Below are 18795 nucleotides of genomic sequence, written 5' to 3' on the forward strand. Positions count from 1 at the left end.
ATGAAAAAATGAAAGAGAGTTTGATGCCCTCAAATTGGAAAATTCCCCTGGAAGGGTACAATTTAGATTTCTCTCTCTCTCTCTCTCTCTCTCTCTCTCTCTCTCTCTCTCTCTCTCTCTCTCTCTCTCTCTCTCTCTCTCTCTCTCTCACACACACATAGAGAGAGAGAGAGAGAGGGGGGGAGAGACAGAGAGAGAGAGAGAGAGAGAGAGACAGAGAGAGACAGACATATTAACAAGATGACGACGATATTAAAAAACAACAAAAATAAAACAAAACCAAAAACAGAGAAACAAAACGAACAAAATCAATCTAGTTTGTTTTATTAGTAATAACTTTTATTTTATTATGTGTGATGATACTTTTTATATGGGTTTTATGGAGATCAAGAGGAACCTACACATGAAATATGAGAAAGGCCCATAACGGTCAACCATTACTCCTCCATAAAAAGCGAAATCAAGGTTTGTTTACGGATGGACAGACGGATGGACAGACGGACGGTAAATGTTTCGATTGGTATCATGTTCAAAACATCATATTGCTGCTTGAAATGATCCTTTTAGGATGAAAATGTCGACCAAGGTATTGACCATATAATTCTACCACTCACGGCCATCTTGAATATCAATAATGTAGAAAATGTGCCATGAAGATATAGGATCCCTATTGAACATGATGACAAAGTATTCAGAATATCTATTCAGTCGTTTTTTTTTAAGAAATAATCACTCGTTTTAATGCTTGAAACTCATGGCTGCAGGCTGTCATTTCAGATAGTCGACGCAGAAGCTTAAAATATTGCAATTAGTATCCATGCTGAACATGTTCGTTAAGTTTCAAGAGAGCTGAAAAATTCAAATATCAAAATCAAAACTGCATGGCAGCTTGCTTGACGAAGATCATAATGCAGCTTATATATTCCTCTGACTTCTGCACCAGACGTTAGACATTTTGTCGGACAAATATCCGCAATCTGTCTGTTAAAATCTCTAACGTCTAGCGTAGAAGCAAAAAGAAACTAAAGCCAGCACAACTAGACACCATTCTAACAAAATTCCTGAAGGTTGAAGAACATGCCCACGAATTACTGTAGAAGCTTAAGAAGTATTACAAATCATTATACATGTACATCTCGCGCGTCACCCGCTTCTCCATATCGTCAGAATCATACTGTTCTAAATAGCGTAAAACGTCAAATTAATTCTTAAAATATTATTTAACTGCTATATTTTAAGAAAAAAATACGAATTGTATATTTTCCAAAAACGCACTACGTGTAAAGAGTTACATTTCAGCTAAACGCAAAACTTCATCATTATAATTAATTAACAATATCTATACTACGTTCAACAGTAGATGGAATTCTTAATGAATAAATGGGAGGATGTTCCAGGTTTACATATATCAACTCAACACCGAGCTACTCGTAAAACTTAAAAGCTTTAGCGTTGATTTGAAAATTAACAATCTCCTAATAACCTTCATGTAGTGGCTAAGATTATAATTTGTACCATGTGTTGAGATAGTCTCATTTACATGCAACTGTAACACGTAATTATTTCAATAAAGACGCCCCTGGAGAAACAACGTTTTTGTCCCGCTCCACGACTCCACAGTACGTCGGTATGAAATGTACAAAATGTGCAGGACCGAAAAATTAAATTAACAAATAATGAAATTAAATGTACAGCAAAGTTTACACAGAAAAGGATGGAAAAGTTAAATCAAGATTAAGAAAATATGAAATATATTATATATATATATATATATACAGTGCGGACAAGTGAATTGTTAATAGATAAGATCAATGAGGTAATAACGACAGCACGCTCAAGTGAATTCGAGGCAATCTGCCCATTCATTTGCACGTACTCTCGTTATTACGACATTGATCATATATCTATTCCAGTAATACGCATCCAACGAACATTTGTTTGTTAGCATTCAGTACCAATATTGGACCATACGATCGATATTACTTACTAGATTATACATACATATATATACGTTAGGACTTTTACATAGCATTTTTTCACCTATCGTGAGAAAACGGTTCATCGGAGACAAAATGTTGTTTTGATGACCCCTGATATAAAGCGTAACCTTTTATTGTCAAAATGTGAATATACATGTTTGCTTCCTTTTTACATTTTAAGAGGAATTTGTAACAAAAATCCACATGTGCCAGCCCCGGTATTGTGACTATGTATTCAATATGTGCCGTTCCCATACCATACGTCTACTTCTGAACAAAACAAGTCGTTTCCCTTTTTATTCGGAATTGATATAACGAATCTACTAGACCCTTCAACCACTATCTAATATCACTTTGATATTGAAATCATGTTTACAAAATACTTGTATATGTAATTTGAGGCCACGGTAGAACCCTGCAGAGTTTGATATTTCCTTTTAAAAAGAGATTTGTTTACTTCCGTCTGAATGTTGACAACTCGCTAAGGTCATATTACAAGTTTTACTAGAATAACTAATAGTAATGTATTACATATTTTAGTTAAAGATAAAAAAATCCAAACTGCATGTGTTAAATCCAAAGTAAAAACATATCATACTATTTCTTCTAGTGACATTTTTTCTGATAGAGTACGTTTGTCAAAATGTTTAACGTCTGGTGTCAGAAGGAAATTTAATAGAAAAACTAGTGTCCTGAGTGAGATAAGTGCTAAAAGTTCATTTCAGGATAAAACGTAAAATCATAAGAACAAATGAAAACACAGAAAAAACAAAATCTCTGTACAAAAAGGTAAAACAGGGCTGGGGAGGATATGGAGAACAGTGCAATGTACCTGTATGTATAAACTGAAAAGTCACATTAAATCATGTTCGTGGAGATAGACAGGATGTGGGAGAGAAGAGCTAGCAGTATTTTGTACACGAGTTTGTTTACAGAAGGGCAAGTGATTGAACTTACCATCCTGACTAAGGCTTTCAAAATGGATTTCCCTCAAGAAGATAACACAGGTGATAGCTTTGTTTACCTCCTCTTTGATTGATGTTTTCTGGGTTCGTGTAAGCACGTGCTGAAGTACATAAAGGTATCAGCGCTGGGGCTTTAACTAAACTGTTTATATGTTGTATAGTCTGTCCAATTTTATCTGAATTTTAAAATACAACATAGAAACAAATTGCCTTCTGTTAAATGATACGTGGAAAATAAGAAGCCATCTTTTCGAAATTCCATATATCTGTTGTGGTTTTTCTCAACTGAAACGACCGGGATTTCGTACTGATGAAACTTTCACTAGAAAATATATATCAGATGTACTTTTAACGGAGTAGTTCATTTTCTGATTTCACAAAGGGTGATTAGCTTAAGCAGACAAGTAAATGGTAATATCTTATACCGGTATTGTCAAACGTTACACAATCTCTTCCAATCATCCAACTTCCGTTTGTTAAAGCCTAGTCTCATTTAAGTACGTTCGGGCCGATGTTGCAGCCGAAACGAAATCTTGAGATCAATGAAACAGCTGTTTGCACTCAAATATTTTTACTATCATTTTTCATTATCAGTTTCATCAATTTCTGATACCTTTTCCTCCTAACACTGACTTTTAAAGACATACATTACAATTAAAGGGAGATGAGGGGGGGGAGGGTGTGTGTGTGTGTGTGTGGGGGGGGGGGGGGGTAGATTGTTTGTAGTACAGGTGATATAGACAAAAGGTTCGGTTTTGTTTTTCCAGTATCGTTACTTAAGTGTTAGTGATTAGTGAGAGGACACTACCCATCACGAGCCGTCCTGTGTTGTAATGATAAAATGTTTACAGCAAATCCACAACATTTACTAGCAGCTGACATTACGTAAAGGAAGCAAAAATACATCAGTTTATTATTTTGCCGACAAGGCCATTCACATCATATTTACCAAAATGTGCAATCCAAGTCGAGGCTTTTGATGCCAAACAACAAAAAAAGTCCCGTACGAGTGTATTTTGCAAACGTTTATTGTTATTCCAAATCTGTCTCCATGACGACGGGTTTTCTATGATACAAGGAAAGGGTCTGGTGAAGCCATCATACTCCAGAATCATAATTACCATCTACATAAGCGAAATCTTCCTGTAGTTTGTCTCGGTGGTGCAATGATCGGAACAGTCCCGCCCTCCTAAAACCCGCCAAAAATTCCTTCGGCTCTATGCGCGCATGTTCAAGGTCATTTGCTTAACTATGGCCATTAGTATTACTAAAGTACACGTGCACGTCGTGCACATGCATGATGTAAGCGACGTTTTGTCGACCTGTAGAGGCTTTTTTCGCTTAACCTTTTAGCACTCTATATGATGTCGGAAAAAAACAGGAAACTTCAAATGGCGACATTAAATGGAGGGCATGGGTCCAACAGAGAAAGAAAGGAATTCCGACATGCCTTCAATGGTGGAGTTGAACTATGAACTTTATTGGATTGGGCGTCAATCAAATAACCATATTCGAATCCCAATCTGGCCCTGTTGATTTTTGTTCCTTCCAATTTAAGGGCGTTTGTCATTAAAGGTAACGAGCAAAATAAATCAGATACCGTTTGAAAGCGGATTATGATATTTCAGTGGGACAACAACATCGCAATCAGCATTACTGACATACTTTCTAGATAAAGTTTTAGCAAACGGAATTCTAAACATCACATTATTATCTTGTTGTAGAATAATAAGTTTCAAACTCCTGTAACTTTTTCACGTTTTTTTTAAAATACACTTACCAGATGCCTTGAGTTGAATTACATAGGAAGCTGAACTCGAATGAAAATGGAACTTGTGAAAGACCTTACGATTTACCAATGATGATACGGCTGGGTAGACTAAAGTTCACAGTACTTGTGCGAAGTGTTAATCTGATTGCGTGTTAATTCAATTTCACTGATAATCAATTCCCGCCATGCGTAAGAGAGCTACGAGAATTCAAACATATATGCATGTTTTCTTGAAATGTATTGTATGCAGAAGTAATGCCTAAAACAGTGTGGGTCTGGTGTCTACTATTATCTCCTCTCGCTGTTTAATTACGGACTTACACATGTATGTACAATATAACAGAGTACAACTAAATTCTGGCATAGGGTTATTTCCCCTTAACCAATAAAGATACATATCTTTTATATATTCTAAATATCTAAATCCAAAATGTCTTAGAATCTTATACTCTGAATTATCAGATCCCTGTGTCTACTCTCGCTGTTCCTTACAATAATAACTATCTTCCATCAGATCTGGAAACTTAATCACGTTTTTCTTTTAGTCTCTCACTCAAATTCTGGTTTGATAAATTGCTTGTGGTATTAATGATTGTACCGGGAACAACTCTCTCCCTTACGTAAAACCATGACGTATTTCACAGAAATAGACAGCCAGTTATGATTAAAAACTTGTGGCAGTTTTCCAAAAGTACAGTCAACTTCACATTAAATTTCAAAGTGGTGTTCCGAAGGATGGAAAAATGACTAAATTTCTTAAGCATTATGATTATAGGATTAGTATACACGAAAATTTGTTATAATAATACTAATTATTTATTTATTTTTGTTATTTAGATATAGAAATTTGCAGAATAAACTCATTACGAATATTGTATTGCGAATGACTACGCTTACACTGACTAACGGCGCCATGTGGCGGATTGTCAGTGTGTGTGCAAAAAATAATTAATTTGCAAGTCTAAAATTATCTTCCTTACACTAATATATGTAAATCACTTAAAGAAAGTGCATTTACAGGACGATGATTGCAGTTGAATCAGCGTGATTTCAACTCGTTCCCTAGCATCAGTATAGAGAGGCAAACATTTAGATATGCTAGGCATGTAAATGTGTTTCACTTATCTAGTAAATTGGTTCTTGTCATTAACAAAACTGCTTCAAAATCCAATATATAGGTGCGTTATATTTGAAACTTTTACCGCGTTTTCCCCCCATATTCCGTTAATTGATGTAAATAATAACAATGACCTCAACCTTATATCACCGACGGCTGAGTTAAAGTTACCCACTGCTGCGAGCTTTGCACTTATACAAATGTACGGACACGTGTATCTCTGTCCACCCATCTAACAAAAACACGTGGACCAAAAAAACCAAAGTAAACAGAATCAATAGAGAGCCAGCGACCACATTACACGCGTCATGTTCATTCTAATTCTGAGACTTGATGTATACGTATTTGATCTAAGTATAATATCGTACTACCCAGGAGTTTAGGGAGGATTTCCACAACCTATACACACACTATTCATAATATACTTACGATTAAAGGACAGAACATTCAAAGGATCCGTTTTTTGTGTGTAATTGTTGGACGTTGCATAATACGATAATAGGATTACAGGCACTAATACTGATGTATATATTCCAAATATGATTTTAAATGGCACCTTGGAATGAAAGGACACGGAGGAATAATATATTAAGATATTTCGTATTCCAGTCAGTTCTTTAAAGGAAAAAAGCAATTCGATCTACTTGGTTATCAAGTAAATATCGTTATATACCTAACTTTTTTTCCGCGCGGATTTATTGGTTTCAAGTTTGATCAAGACCTGCTTAGCCAAGCTTTACCGCAACTTGACTATTTCTAAAACTTACTTGTGTTCATTTTTCTTTTTCTTCATGAGAAAATAGAAATACGATGTATCGACGTATACCTGAACAATGTATAGAACTTCTGGTTTAATTTGTCTTCCTCATCTATAGCTTTTTCATTACAAAACAACAATCTGATTTTCCCGCAGTAAGCCGCAATAATTTCAACAACTGATGGAACGATTTCATATTTTAAAAAAACTTAATACAAGTGTGTAAATATCACGGTAAGTAACAGTCTTTAAATTTTCATCGAGAACAATAATATTTCGCATTTATAGAATTAACAATCACTGAAAAATAAATTGCCATAATTAACCATACACAAACTACTACTAATGTAGTCTGTTGATGTAGGTGTACAAGTTTTAAGTCTATCTTAGCAAACTAGGACACCTCGTAACACTGTATGAAACAGAGTATAAAATTGCCTAAATTAAAATGTGCGGAATAATTTGTATAATGGACATTTATAATCTGCTTGTAAAAGTGTTAATGGATACAACGTCAAATCGTTTCTTTTGACTCTTATAATTAGATGGAAAAGTTATTTCATTTTAAGCAAATATATTGTTTAGAAACGGATATTCGGTCGGAATCTAAATGTCATTACCGGTTCACGTCACACAGACGGGAACTTGACAGAAATTATGTAAAGCTACAAGAGTTATTTCCCTTTGACAAACATACGGGTTCGTTTTTACACTGAACCCTCAGCTCTCTTTAAAAAGATAAAATGTTTCAGCTTCATTTATCAGAAACCAAGAATTAGTATTCTTCGTTGGTAATCACAACAGAACTTGACAGTTTTGTGGTTTACAACTTAAAATTGTCATATCATATACAACATATACATTATATAAGAGTTATGCCCCTTCATATAGTAAAATACTGACAAAAGTTCGTGTACAACCTCAGCTATCATCTGATTTGTATATGCGTAAATTTCCACTTGAAAGTACAATATATTACCAGTTTTGATTTGGCGTTTTGACTTGGCAATTCGACAGCACAAGTCGAAGCCACGAAACGTCACATTTATTGATAACTGATGTTCGTTGTATTTGATTGGTTCCCAACACGGAAGATATTGTTACAGAAAGATAATTGTCTGAGTAAACTCAAGGTCTGTCAGTTAATTAACAATTAACAAACACAGAACAGCATGTAATAACATTACATGGTGTTCGTTTTCCTACTATACAAAGACTGTACATATTATGATACAGGTAATTCCAACCGCTGATATCGACTACGGCGAAATCAATTGTATAGAATTGGCATCAACACACTTACTTGCGGGTACTTTACATGAAAATTAATAATGTATGAACATTCTTTGGATGGTTTAGGTTTCAAGGTTTCAAGATGAATTTTTATCTTACTATTTACAAAAATTTAAACAATCTTTACGTAAGCAGAAAACGTAGGTCTTGTACCAAGACAATTCTTTAATCATTGAAACCACAAAATAACGTGATTTTGATATTTGTACATTCAACCTAAACTCGTGTATTTTCTTTTGATTTATTTGTACATGTACTGTACATACACGATGTTTTTCTTATGTAATTATAGTCGATATAACATCACGTGACCTGTAGGACAATTCCATTTTCTTTCTATGTTCACGACGATTTACCAGAAAGGATTGACTGATCTAACAATAACATCGACTTTTATACAGAGAATATTTTACTACATATATCTGTATTGCCAACAACATCTTAAGAAATATCGTTTAATTGTCCAGAACGTGTCCGTCATCATAAATCCTCAAACCGTGCACTAACCCGTGCATAGCTTTCTGTCTCATTCCCATCAACTGATCAGGGAAACCATATTTTACGATATTCGACCTCACAACAACCATAGTCATAAGAGGATGATTATCTAGATACAAAACGACGGAGTAACGAAGAAAAAGAATCAAATGTGTAGTTAGGAAAGAAATAAAAGATAAATTCGCGGAAACGATATTATAAGACACAGAACATGTAACAGTGAACAAAGTGCTCCAAACGACTAAATGACGCAATAATTAGGTAACTAATGAGTCCCGAAGATTTCCGAGTGCAACTTACGAAAGATACAGCGGTGATACAAGTTCCATTGAGGAATAGATGTACAACATACTGTCTCCAACAAACAAACGCTGCCTTTCAGTCAAGGATAACGCTGGTGTAAATTAGAAATTGAAAATTACACAAAAAGAACGAAAAAACAAAAAAAGCAAAAAAAAAACAAAACAAAAAAAACAAAACAAAAACAAAAAAAGAGAAGAGAGAACCCGTCATTCCATGTTTCTTTCGTGAACATGTATACCTGTTTATAGCCAAGCCAAACCTCAGTCAAGCAATACCAATGGACACATCCATTCTATGTTACCATTTATTATGAAGATAACCGATAGTCAGTATTTTCCCAGGTATACCATGTGTACCGTAGTCTGTACATGGACGTTTGTATGGGAATGTTGCTTTGATATAAAGTCAAACTTAATTTTTCCCACGTTGTGTATCATATAGTCAGTGATTTGGTACAAATTACTACAAATCAATACACTAGAACTGAAGAGAAATCAAATCTGTAAGTGAAATACACTTCCGGTTCGTTTAGATATATTTTGCAGATAAATGTTAAAAGACGTGCACTAGCATCAATGTATGTTATGCACTTGATTTACTTGAGTGGAACCCGGATATCTCCTGAAGCAGTAGGCCTTGTCTATGAAATATTCCACATGGCATTTCGATTGCCAGATGTACAAGGTTTTAATACCTAAATCTAGATAGCACCAGAACAAATATGATATGCAACGAGTAAGCAGTGATCTGAGTTCCTTAAGAATGTTATTTCGAGATAGTTGGGCATGGTTGTTTGCCGAAGATGTACTATAAAATCTGTGGAAGATATTTTCAGTTTGGAATGATTTCGTTTACATAACGAAACAGTTTTCACCTGTTTACAGATATTAAGCAATAACTATAACTGTTGTCACGTTTAGAGAGTACATGACTTATTAACTTCGCTGGGTGGATACTTATATCCCGGTAATAGTGACACTAAATAATGATTTTATAACACCGACGACTTTTCTACAACCCATCAAAACACCCGGATATATATTTATGGGATAATCCGACATCCCTTCCCCCACGCCCCATTCTCCTATTCGATGTTGATATATATAATAACACTGTACTTACAGAACTCTTGCTGTTGTTTGGTATATCCTTCCGTTTCCGACGCTGGTTGTTTCCCAGAATTTTCATGGTGTTTACTATGATGACCGTGCTTCTGTCCGAATATTTTGTGGATTATCTCCGCCATAGCTTGGCCACTACCATGGACAGAATTTCAGATTCTACCTGCAAAATACGACAAAAGATTTTCCGTTAGAATATATAACATCCTTCCGTTCATAACTCCGACATGTCGGCTGACAACGTACATGTCGTCTCTGTGTTGCTATCGTACATCGTCTCATCGTGAGGATTAAAGTTCGGCCATGAAACCATTACATGACTCGATCGAATCCCAGCCTTTTAACATAGCCACCTTTTTATATCTCTGCAAGGACAAAGCGAGACAGTAAATACTATTCAAAATCACGTCTACAGCACGCCACTTCGCTTTATGAACGGGAAGCTAGCACGATTATCGCCCCGATAGTTTATATAATAAATCATCTCTTGAAACAGATTATTGAGTTTTTCCCGCTAACCTGTTCATGCGCCGTTTGTCACGTGCGTGTTAATTGCTCATACTACGTCAGAGAAGTGCGTGCATTCTTCCTTGTGTGTTTGATTATCAGGGAGGTCACGAGTAATACAAAAGGATCGTGTGAACAATTTGGATGTGTTAACAAGCTGTCCGATTCTGAAATAGTCTATAAAAAGATATAATACAAATTGATTGACGTTACATATTTGATAATCAGTTAAGTTGGGTTTAGATTGCTTGACGTCCTATCAACAGCCAGCATAATTTAGGGACGACCTCCCGATGTATGCGAGATGAGTACATGTACTGCGTGCGTTTGTTTTTTGGAGACTACGATATATTCCGAATCGACTTCATATTGCTACCTTCCAAAAATATACTGTCGAGGGCCCCGAACAGGACATCCCATCCGGTCACATACTGGCAGGGGGAAAACAGTTGTTACACTACCACAATATTAACCAATAAGCAGAAATTAGTAATTGCCATTTTTAAAGACTCTAATATGTCTCGGCCAGGGGATAGAACCCAAAACTAAAGGCCGAAAAGTGAGGCAGTGTCAAGAGACACATTAGGAAGAAAAAAGTCTTTATAAAAGAAAGTCGTTTAGTCGCCACTTAACATCATGGCTTGTAGACAGTTAGTACCATTTCATTGATAGTCAGCTCTGAGGTAAATTATGTCAGTTAAACTGTTTTATGACAAAGGTATCGGATACCATACCGATAACTTTGTCTTAAACGAAAACAGTTTATTTACCCGATTCTTCTGGTTAGAGGTTACAGTGTAATCTCACTGAAATGACAGGTGAACTATTTTTTCAACAGGTCTACGCTATGGCAAGGGCTCTGGAGGACGATACCGACACAATATGTGAACTTGACATCTTTTTTTTTTATTTGTAACTGACATTACTAGCCCAAAACCACCCCGGGGCACAAGACTTCAAGACCTGCAATGTTTCGACCGAGTTCTAGTGAATTTACACAGAACCAAAATAAATAAAACACGTCACATTGTTATGATTTATGATAGAAATGTGCCGATGAAGATTTATTTGAGAAGTGCCATCGAAAGGACGGAGGGCGATGGAAATGGCAGAATGAGGTGAGTCTGGCCAAGGTTGAGGACATTGATTAACCATAAATGTCTTTGACTTCAAACAAAGCGAAAAAACACGTAGAGAATAGAGAAGTCTTGCATGCAGTAATGAAGAGGCTATATAACTGCTGTATATCACTATGATGCGGGATACAGCAGTCCAGTTTTTTCACTTTGTGGAACGAAACCGCGCCAGACACTTGAAACTGACGTCGTGGATAACATGCAGGCAATAATGGCGACAATATGGTTAATCTATAGCAGCTCCAACAAAAGACATTTTGATATAAATATATCATATCAAAACAAATAAGAACCGAAAACCAGAAATATAAAGTAATTAAGGTAAACTCTGCTTAATAATCAATCAATTAGCAGTTCCCAAAAGTGTCCAACAAATTCGTTAATAATCAATGATACTGGCGGTCGATAAGGAGGAACTAAAATAATACAGCTAGCGTCATGGCTCCATTAATTTCGTGATAAACGTCACGATTCGGCGGGCTGCGGGACTAGCTGATGATTTGATAGGTGGAACCGGAAGTGGACCATAGCAGCAGAAATACTGGTCAAGAGACAAGTCAATATCGACCAGTTGTTAATGGAGCGCGTGGTGGCGAGATCGGAATTCATTGGTTATCTGTGTGTATGTGACATTTATCGAGAGGCCGAAGTACAGATATTGCCATATCAGTTGTCATATTTATACGTAAACACCCTGAAAATGTTCCTATCCAAACTTGGTGTCTGGAATGAGTATTATCAACGCAAGGCTAGCCTGAAGTTGCGCTGCTCGTCAATTATTTAAACATTGTGAGTTCAGACACATACACTTATTACAAAAAGTCTCATTCAAAAGCTTAAACTCTGAAAATAAAGTTATCGATCATGCAATTGAGAAGAGTTTTCAACGGTCGTGTAGTTGTTTCATGTGTGTTGACTTTGCGTTTAACGTCACACTTCGACAATCTTCGTCATTGGAGTGTTTGCTTCAAAGCTGCTAGTGTTCACTGAATGAAGTGAACTGTCAAGCGTTACATGGAGTTTAATGTTTAATGGAAGAATTTCATGACGATGCTGTACAAATGCCATAGTTTAAACGACTTCTGGTTATATTCTGAATCGCCGTGACAGAAACAGGAGATATTTCTCCTTGTCCGTACTGACAATGATTCGCACGTTTGCCCTATAAACAGTCTAATGAGTATAACGACGGGCAGATAACACCGGAGAAGCCATTATATATCAAACACAACGACCTGGTCTGATGATGATGGTGTGATCGTCTAGTATAACCTGACCCTAGGTTCATAATGTAACCTACATGTATATGGGCTTCAAAGAGTTGTCGTTCCTAACGCTCGTTTTGTTAGGAACGACAACCCTGGTAGGGACTGTGGTAAGATTGCTAAATTATGAAAACCTATGATTTTGATTCATTCCTACTCTTTAAGGGAATTGAACTGTAAATAAAGGGATTTGTTAAGTTCCTTATTATATACTATACTCCTTGCGTCAATGAACGAGGAAAAGAACCATTAAATGACTGTTCAATTTCTAGAAATGCAATTGACATTTTTTAAATAGTGAGTTTTTGGCCGGAGAGCCACAAAAACAACCTATTTTTGAATAGGACAACAATCTAAAGTATTTTAGACCCTCTTTTTCATGTAAAGGGACACAATAGCAAACTTTCATACCAATCCACCAACATGAAGGATTAGAAAGTTATTGTTAATTGACGCTGCAGACTGAATAGGTTGGTTCTGGGCCAACGCTGACCTTGACCCTGACATTTCAGATGACTTAAGATATACACAAAACGGTTTAATGCACAAAATGGAATTGTACCTTCAACCAAATAGTAAAACTATTGTGGTAGTGACGTCACTAAAAGGTACTTAAGATTGTGATATCAAAAGCTACGTCAATGAAAAAAGCTCAACAACATGTTGTTAGTTAAGTGTGTGTGTGTGTATGTGTTTCTACTGCAAATGTACATAGATGATACGGTCCATTTAACGCCAGTGTCTTCTTCATAAAGAACGGTGGATAGGTATTTGATTCATATGTTTATCATGTTTACGCTAAGGGCTCCCTTTTATTTTGTCTCTCGAGAGCAGTACCCCGAGGTCGGGCGTAATCTGATCAAAGTGTAATTAGAAAAACTAACAATGAACTAAACAGTAGATGTATCGACTTTCTGACAAATATTTGTAAAAAGGAAAGAAAATCACACCTTGTGTAAGAGACTTTAGTGAGACGCTAGGAGGCTCTGAGAAAATCAACAAAAAAAAAAACTCCAATTTAAAAAAAAAAATCTATGCGATCAAATTTCTATCAAGCGAGATATTAAAACACGATTTCTGACGGGAGAGTTCCTACTAAGATAGCAAACAATTATTTTTATTTCTATAGATACCTTGAGTAATTTGATAATAATATATATTTGATTGATAGGTTGGTTATATTGCACTTAAGCGCCGTATTAAATATAAATCAGAAATACATTTACGATTTATGAACAATAAATTTGCCTCTATGACATATCAGCCTATTGAATATAACTATTCTACGTTATTGTAGATGTAAGTGTGCAACTGCCTTTTGGAAATGTCGCACGAGTAATGACCCAGACTTGATTAACATATTTCTATTTTTGATTTTCTCTTCATATATATGTCCCATAAATTATTTTCGTATGGTCAAGATAATATTATAAATCAGTCAACATATTTTTTAATGCACTTCAAGACATTCATGAACTTGTAAACTTCAGGAATTAGATACATTTTAAAGACAATATTTTATTTACGACGTCCACTGATATACACCACCTATACAGGTCAGCCAGGTACAGAACCAATTATTTATTACGCTGTGACGCACATTATCAACATGTAACGTCACCAAATTTAACTAGTGTGCTATACATGTAGTTTATTCGTTTGTTTGGTAAAGGTTCGACAAATTCAGAATCCTTTTTCGCTTTCGTGAATCGTTATCGATGCAGGTAGAAATGGAATGTTGAACCGTAAAAAATATCTTATGCAGTTATCGCGTCATCACTAGGGGAGAACGATTCGAATGTACCGGTTAGTACTGCTGAAATTGATCGAAAATACATAAGGTGTATTATCGCGGTACCGTGAGACCTGAGTGTATGGTATCATAAAGTTTAAAGTGACGTCATTCTGTTATCATAAAGAAATAAAATATTTGCACTTCTGTTAAAACAAATCTATCACATAAGAGTTTGTATGACTGTTTACTGGCTTTGTAAATTGTAACAACAAGCATCCTTAACAATAACTTTATTTATTTAACAACAATTGTAAAACAAGTATTAGCAACTTATACTAATCACTCTTGTTGGCCCGGATGAAAGCGCGCAAGGGGTCTTACTCGGAGGAAATCGGGAGTACCCGGGGAACACCCAGGTGGTCGGACACGTGACCTGCTACCTTTTCACGCGATTGCGTTACCACAGCGCCACCCGACCACCCATATATCAAGAACGCATTTAAGTTCGTGTTTACATTGATGTCTAATACATGTTATAAAATCTAAATACAGCACTTACGTCATTGTTCACTATATTAACCATGCATGCTCCCGCACATCGATCTAAGATTTGATATCCTCCTTGGCTCGGTTTGATTGTCCCTATCTTGAACCATACACATCAAATTTACAAAATGAGTGTAAATCACCATTATTTTTTAGTTCGCTGTGTAATCTATGAAGTTACATTAGCACTACTTTACTTTTCCTATCCTTTGTGAATAAACACGTTGATTGTCAATATTTTGATATTTCTATACCCACATAAAAAAGAACAACTTTCCTATGTAGCTGGGATTTTTATCTTTCTAATGTATCTCATATATGCACAGGTAGAATTGATCAGGTAGGATTTCTTTTTACTTTTAATTATTCAGGACATATGCTAGGCTTTCTTGTTTCGCTCCAGCGGTACACTACATGTTGATCAGCAGTCTTTCTCATTCAGACATTTGTTAACACGCTCAAAACAAACAGATTTGACGCAATCACTTAATTAACCAAGACTCATCAAGTGCAAAGCCATTGACGATACACAAAAGCAGTAATTATCAGAGAACGTGTTAAAAGTGAAATGTCATTGGTTACTCCACAATGACATATAAATACATCCATTTAACAATAATTTAAGTATAATTTAATGCTTTCACAAACAAGTCACGAAGCACTTCAATGGTAATTAAGTCCTGCAGTCTCGTGTAAACATATATTTACAATGATAAGATTTCTTAGTAATTCTATTGGAATATATGTACGACACAGAAATAGACATGAACTTAACGTAACATATATAAATATATGTTTATATGTCACAATATACCAAGGTAAATGTACACGTATCACGCAGTCTTAACCACAGTTTGGTAGCAAGAGAAATGATATAACTTGTGCCCCATCCTAAACTTCAATTTTGAAAGCAAAACAACAGATATTTCGACCAAATTTGAAGGTCACCGAGAGTGAAAAAAAAGAATATGGTGGTAAGTTAAAGTTTTCGGTGTTGGACAAGAACGATTTCCTGTCACTATCTGGATAATAAAAGTACATGAATGAATATGTCTATAAATGTAAAGAGTAGAATACTTTTGTAAACAACTTGTGATGGCAGATACACGCTACACTGTGACATGGACACGGCGACACGGAGAAGCCCTGAGGAATGCCCAGTCCCCTTTTGTCACTTTCACTTACCAAAATGTATGTGTTTACACACTGTCCAGAAGCAACCATCCACAATTACAGAATTTGTATCAATTATCCTCCAGGTGAACTGAAACGTCACAGAAATTGTTTCAACTGAAAAAAATTGTTGCAACTTTCTAGCCTAGATCTGTCTTTACAGAAAGCACGCAGATAATTCCCGTTTTGTCGGTGTAAATGTTTACTTGATTTAGTCACACGAACTGTAAAGTGTCACGTCATTCTTGTGTTTACTATCAGACTAAGCCTCCAGCACACTATCAGTACGAACAACATACACATCAGGTGTAGCTTTGACCTCTTATATAATTAATCCTGTCTGGGTGACGTGACAAGGACCACTGTTCATCTAATGTCCATTGGTGGTCAAGCGGTCTTATCGCCGATATCCCTTTAAAAGCTTTTAAATTGACATCTTCTAGTTTCGATTCACCTGTGTAACAAAGTATTCATTATTGATGTTAAACGCCCCAGTAAATATACCGAGTACACAAAGACCACGAGTAGACACGACTATAGCACTGGTCATCAGAACTGACCGCTACACAACTGGACAGTGCTACATTTTGTATGACGTACAACACTACAATTAAGCCTCGTGCTACTTTTGATCGGTTCATATTTTCAGAATTTCAACAAAGAACAGACATTGATGACGACGTTGACGTCAACGTCGAACAGAAACAATAATTTAACAGCGACGACGACGACGATGACGCCACACAACAGCAGAAACACATTACATATACGAGCAAGATCGATCTATGTTAAACAACTGATCGATCTCTGTTAAACAACTGATCGATCTTTGTTGAACAACTGATCGATCTCTGTTGAACAACTAATCGATCTCTGTTAAACTGATCGATCTCTGTTGAACAACTGATCGGTCTTTGTTGAACAACTGATCAGTCTTTGTTGAACAACTGGTCGATCTTTGTTGGTTGAACAACTGATCGATCTCTGTTGAACAACTGATCGGTCGTTGTTGAACAACTGATCAATCTCTGTTGAACAACTGATCGATCTCTGTTAAACAACTGATCGATCTTTGTTGAACAACTGATCAATCTCTGTTGAACAACTAATCGATCTCTGTTGAACTGATCGATCTCTGTTGAACAACTGATCGGTCTTTGTTGAACAACTGATCAGTCTTTGTTGAACAACTGGTCGATCTTTGTTGGTTGAACAACTGATCGATCTCTGTTGAACAACTGATCGATCTCTGTTGAACAACTGATCGATCTCTGCTGAACTGATCGATTTTTGTTTAACAACTGATCGATCTTTGTTGGTTGAACAACTGATCGATCTCTGTTGAACAACTGATCGATTTTTGTTTAACAACTGATCGATCTTTGTTGGTTGAACAACTGATGGATCTCTATTGAACAACTGATCGATCTCTGTTGAACAACTGATTTTTGCTAACCAGACTTCTTATTTTTTAATAGACCTGATATTTATAAAAAATCATTGGAATTATTGAAAAGATTTAACATATTTGACAGTTCTGACTTTATAAATTCGGAAGTGGGTTAACGTCAGGAGAAATGACGTTGCCATACACCGATCTTTGTTGAAAGTTTTAGTTTTCGACCGAACACAATATCGTGAATCTTCGTTAACACGAACGACCTTGACCCAGTTCAAGTATAACTACTGATTTTTTTAGCTTCGAATCATCATTTCATCCGAAGAAGATATAATTGACGCCGGATGAAATGGCATCGCCCACAGCAAGTATTACCGCCATATGAGATGAAAACAATTATAAGTTTTAGTTAGAACGTCTGCTTTCTTCACAATGTACCCATGAATCTATAACCACACGAAAACCGAAATAAGGCGAAACTTCAACACGAGACTCGTATTTCTCATAACGTTCAAATGAACAAAGAAATCAGTTGTTGTTAATTGGATCGTATAGAAACAGAGATTGGCCTACGTAAGTTTTAATTGGCAAAGAAATCGATTTTTACAGCTATATGTTAGGTGGTTCGTCATTTGTATGGATATCTAGTCGGGCATGTAAACCGGTGACGCCTGCTAGCAATACATACCCAGATAAACATCGGCCTGTAAACATGGGAAAGGTAACTGAAGTCTTATCAAGGCTGTATAAACAGAAGAAAATACACACTTTTTCACGTACCCGTTATTTGAGACAACTATAACCCGAATTATTCTCACTCCGGTCGCGTCTTCGAGAAAGCCTCTTATTCGTTTAAGAATTTTGCGTGTCACGACGGGTAAACAAATGTAACTGTTTGTCAAGCATCCTTCTTCATGAACCTGCTATATATGTGTATATATACAACAAGTGTTTCATTTTGCAGTATAATTTATGAATATCGCTTTCAAGACAAGTTTAATATCGAGAAATGTATTGTATTTTCACTTCCGAACTTCATGAAAGTTTTAACAAATATCATCTTTATTGTTTCATCAAATAAACCTTGTTCGGAACAATACCTGTAATATACACATGTATTGCACATGTGACACTAGAAAGGAATTTCCCCAACAGTGATTTTGCTTGGTGGTAATAATTCATCGACATATCAGCAATATGAGTGAGCGAGTCTTTATCCACTAAGAGGGT

General features: G+C 36.0%; 1 protein-coding gene across 1 annotated transcript in view; it reads right to left on the reverse strand.

Annotated features, from left to right (window-relative positions):
• Positions 1 to 18795, reverse strand: part of LOC132550985 (cAMP-dependent protein kinase catalytic subunit alpha) — a 107221-nt gene that overhangs the window by 54014 nt on the left and 34412 nt on the right. The window contains exon 2 of the mRNA XM_060215088.1: positions 9806 to 9967. Within this exon, the coding sequence (XP_060071071.1) occupies positions 9806 to 9929 (124 nt within the window). The 5' untranslated portion in view covers positions 9930 to 9967. The remainder of the gene's footprint in view (positions 1 to 9805; positions 9968 to 18795) is intronic.

This window comes from Ylistrum balloti, unplaced genomic scaffold (genome assembly GCF_031769215.1).
Source record: "Ylistrum balloti isolate Yb309-2 unplaced genomic scaffold, AGI_CSIRO_Ybal_v1 Utg370160, whole genome shotgun sequence".
In the NCBI taxonomy this organism is placed as follows: Eukaryota; Metazoa; Mollusca; class Bivalvia; order Pectinida; family Pectinidae; genus Ylistrum; species Ylistrum balloti.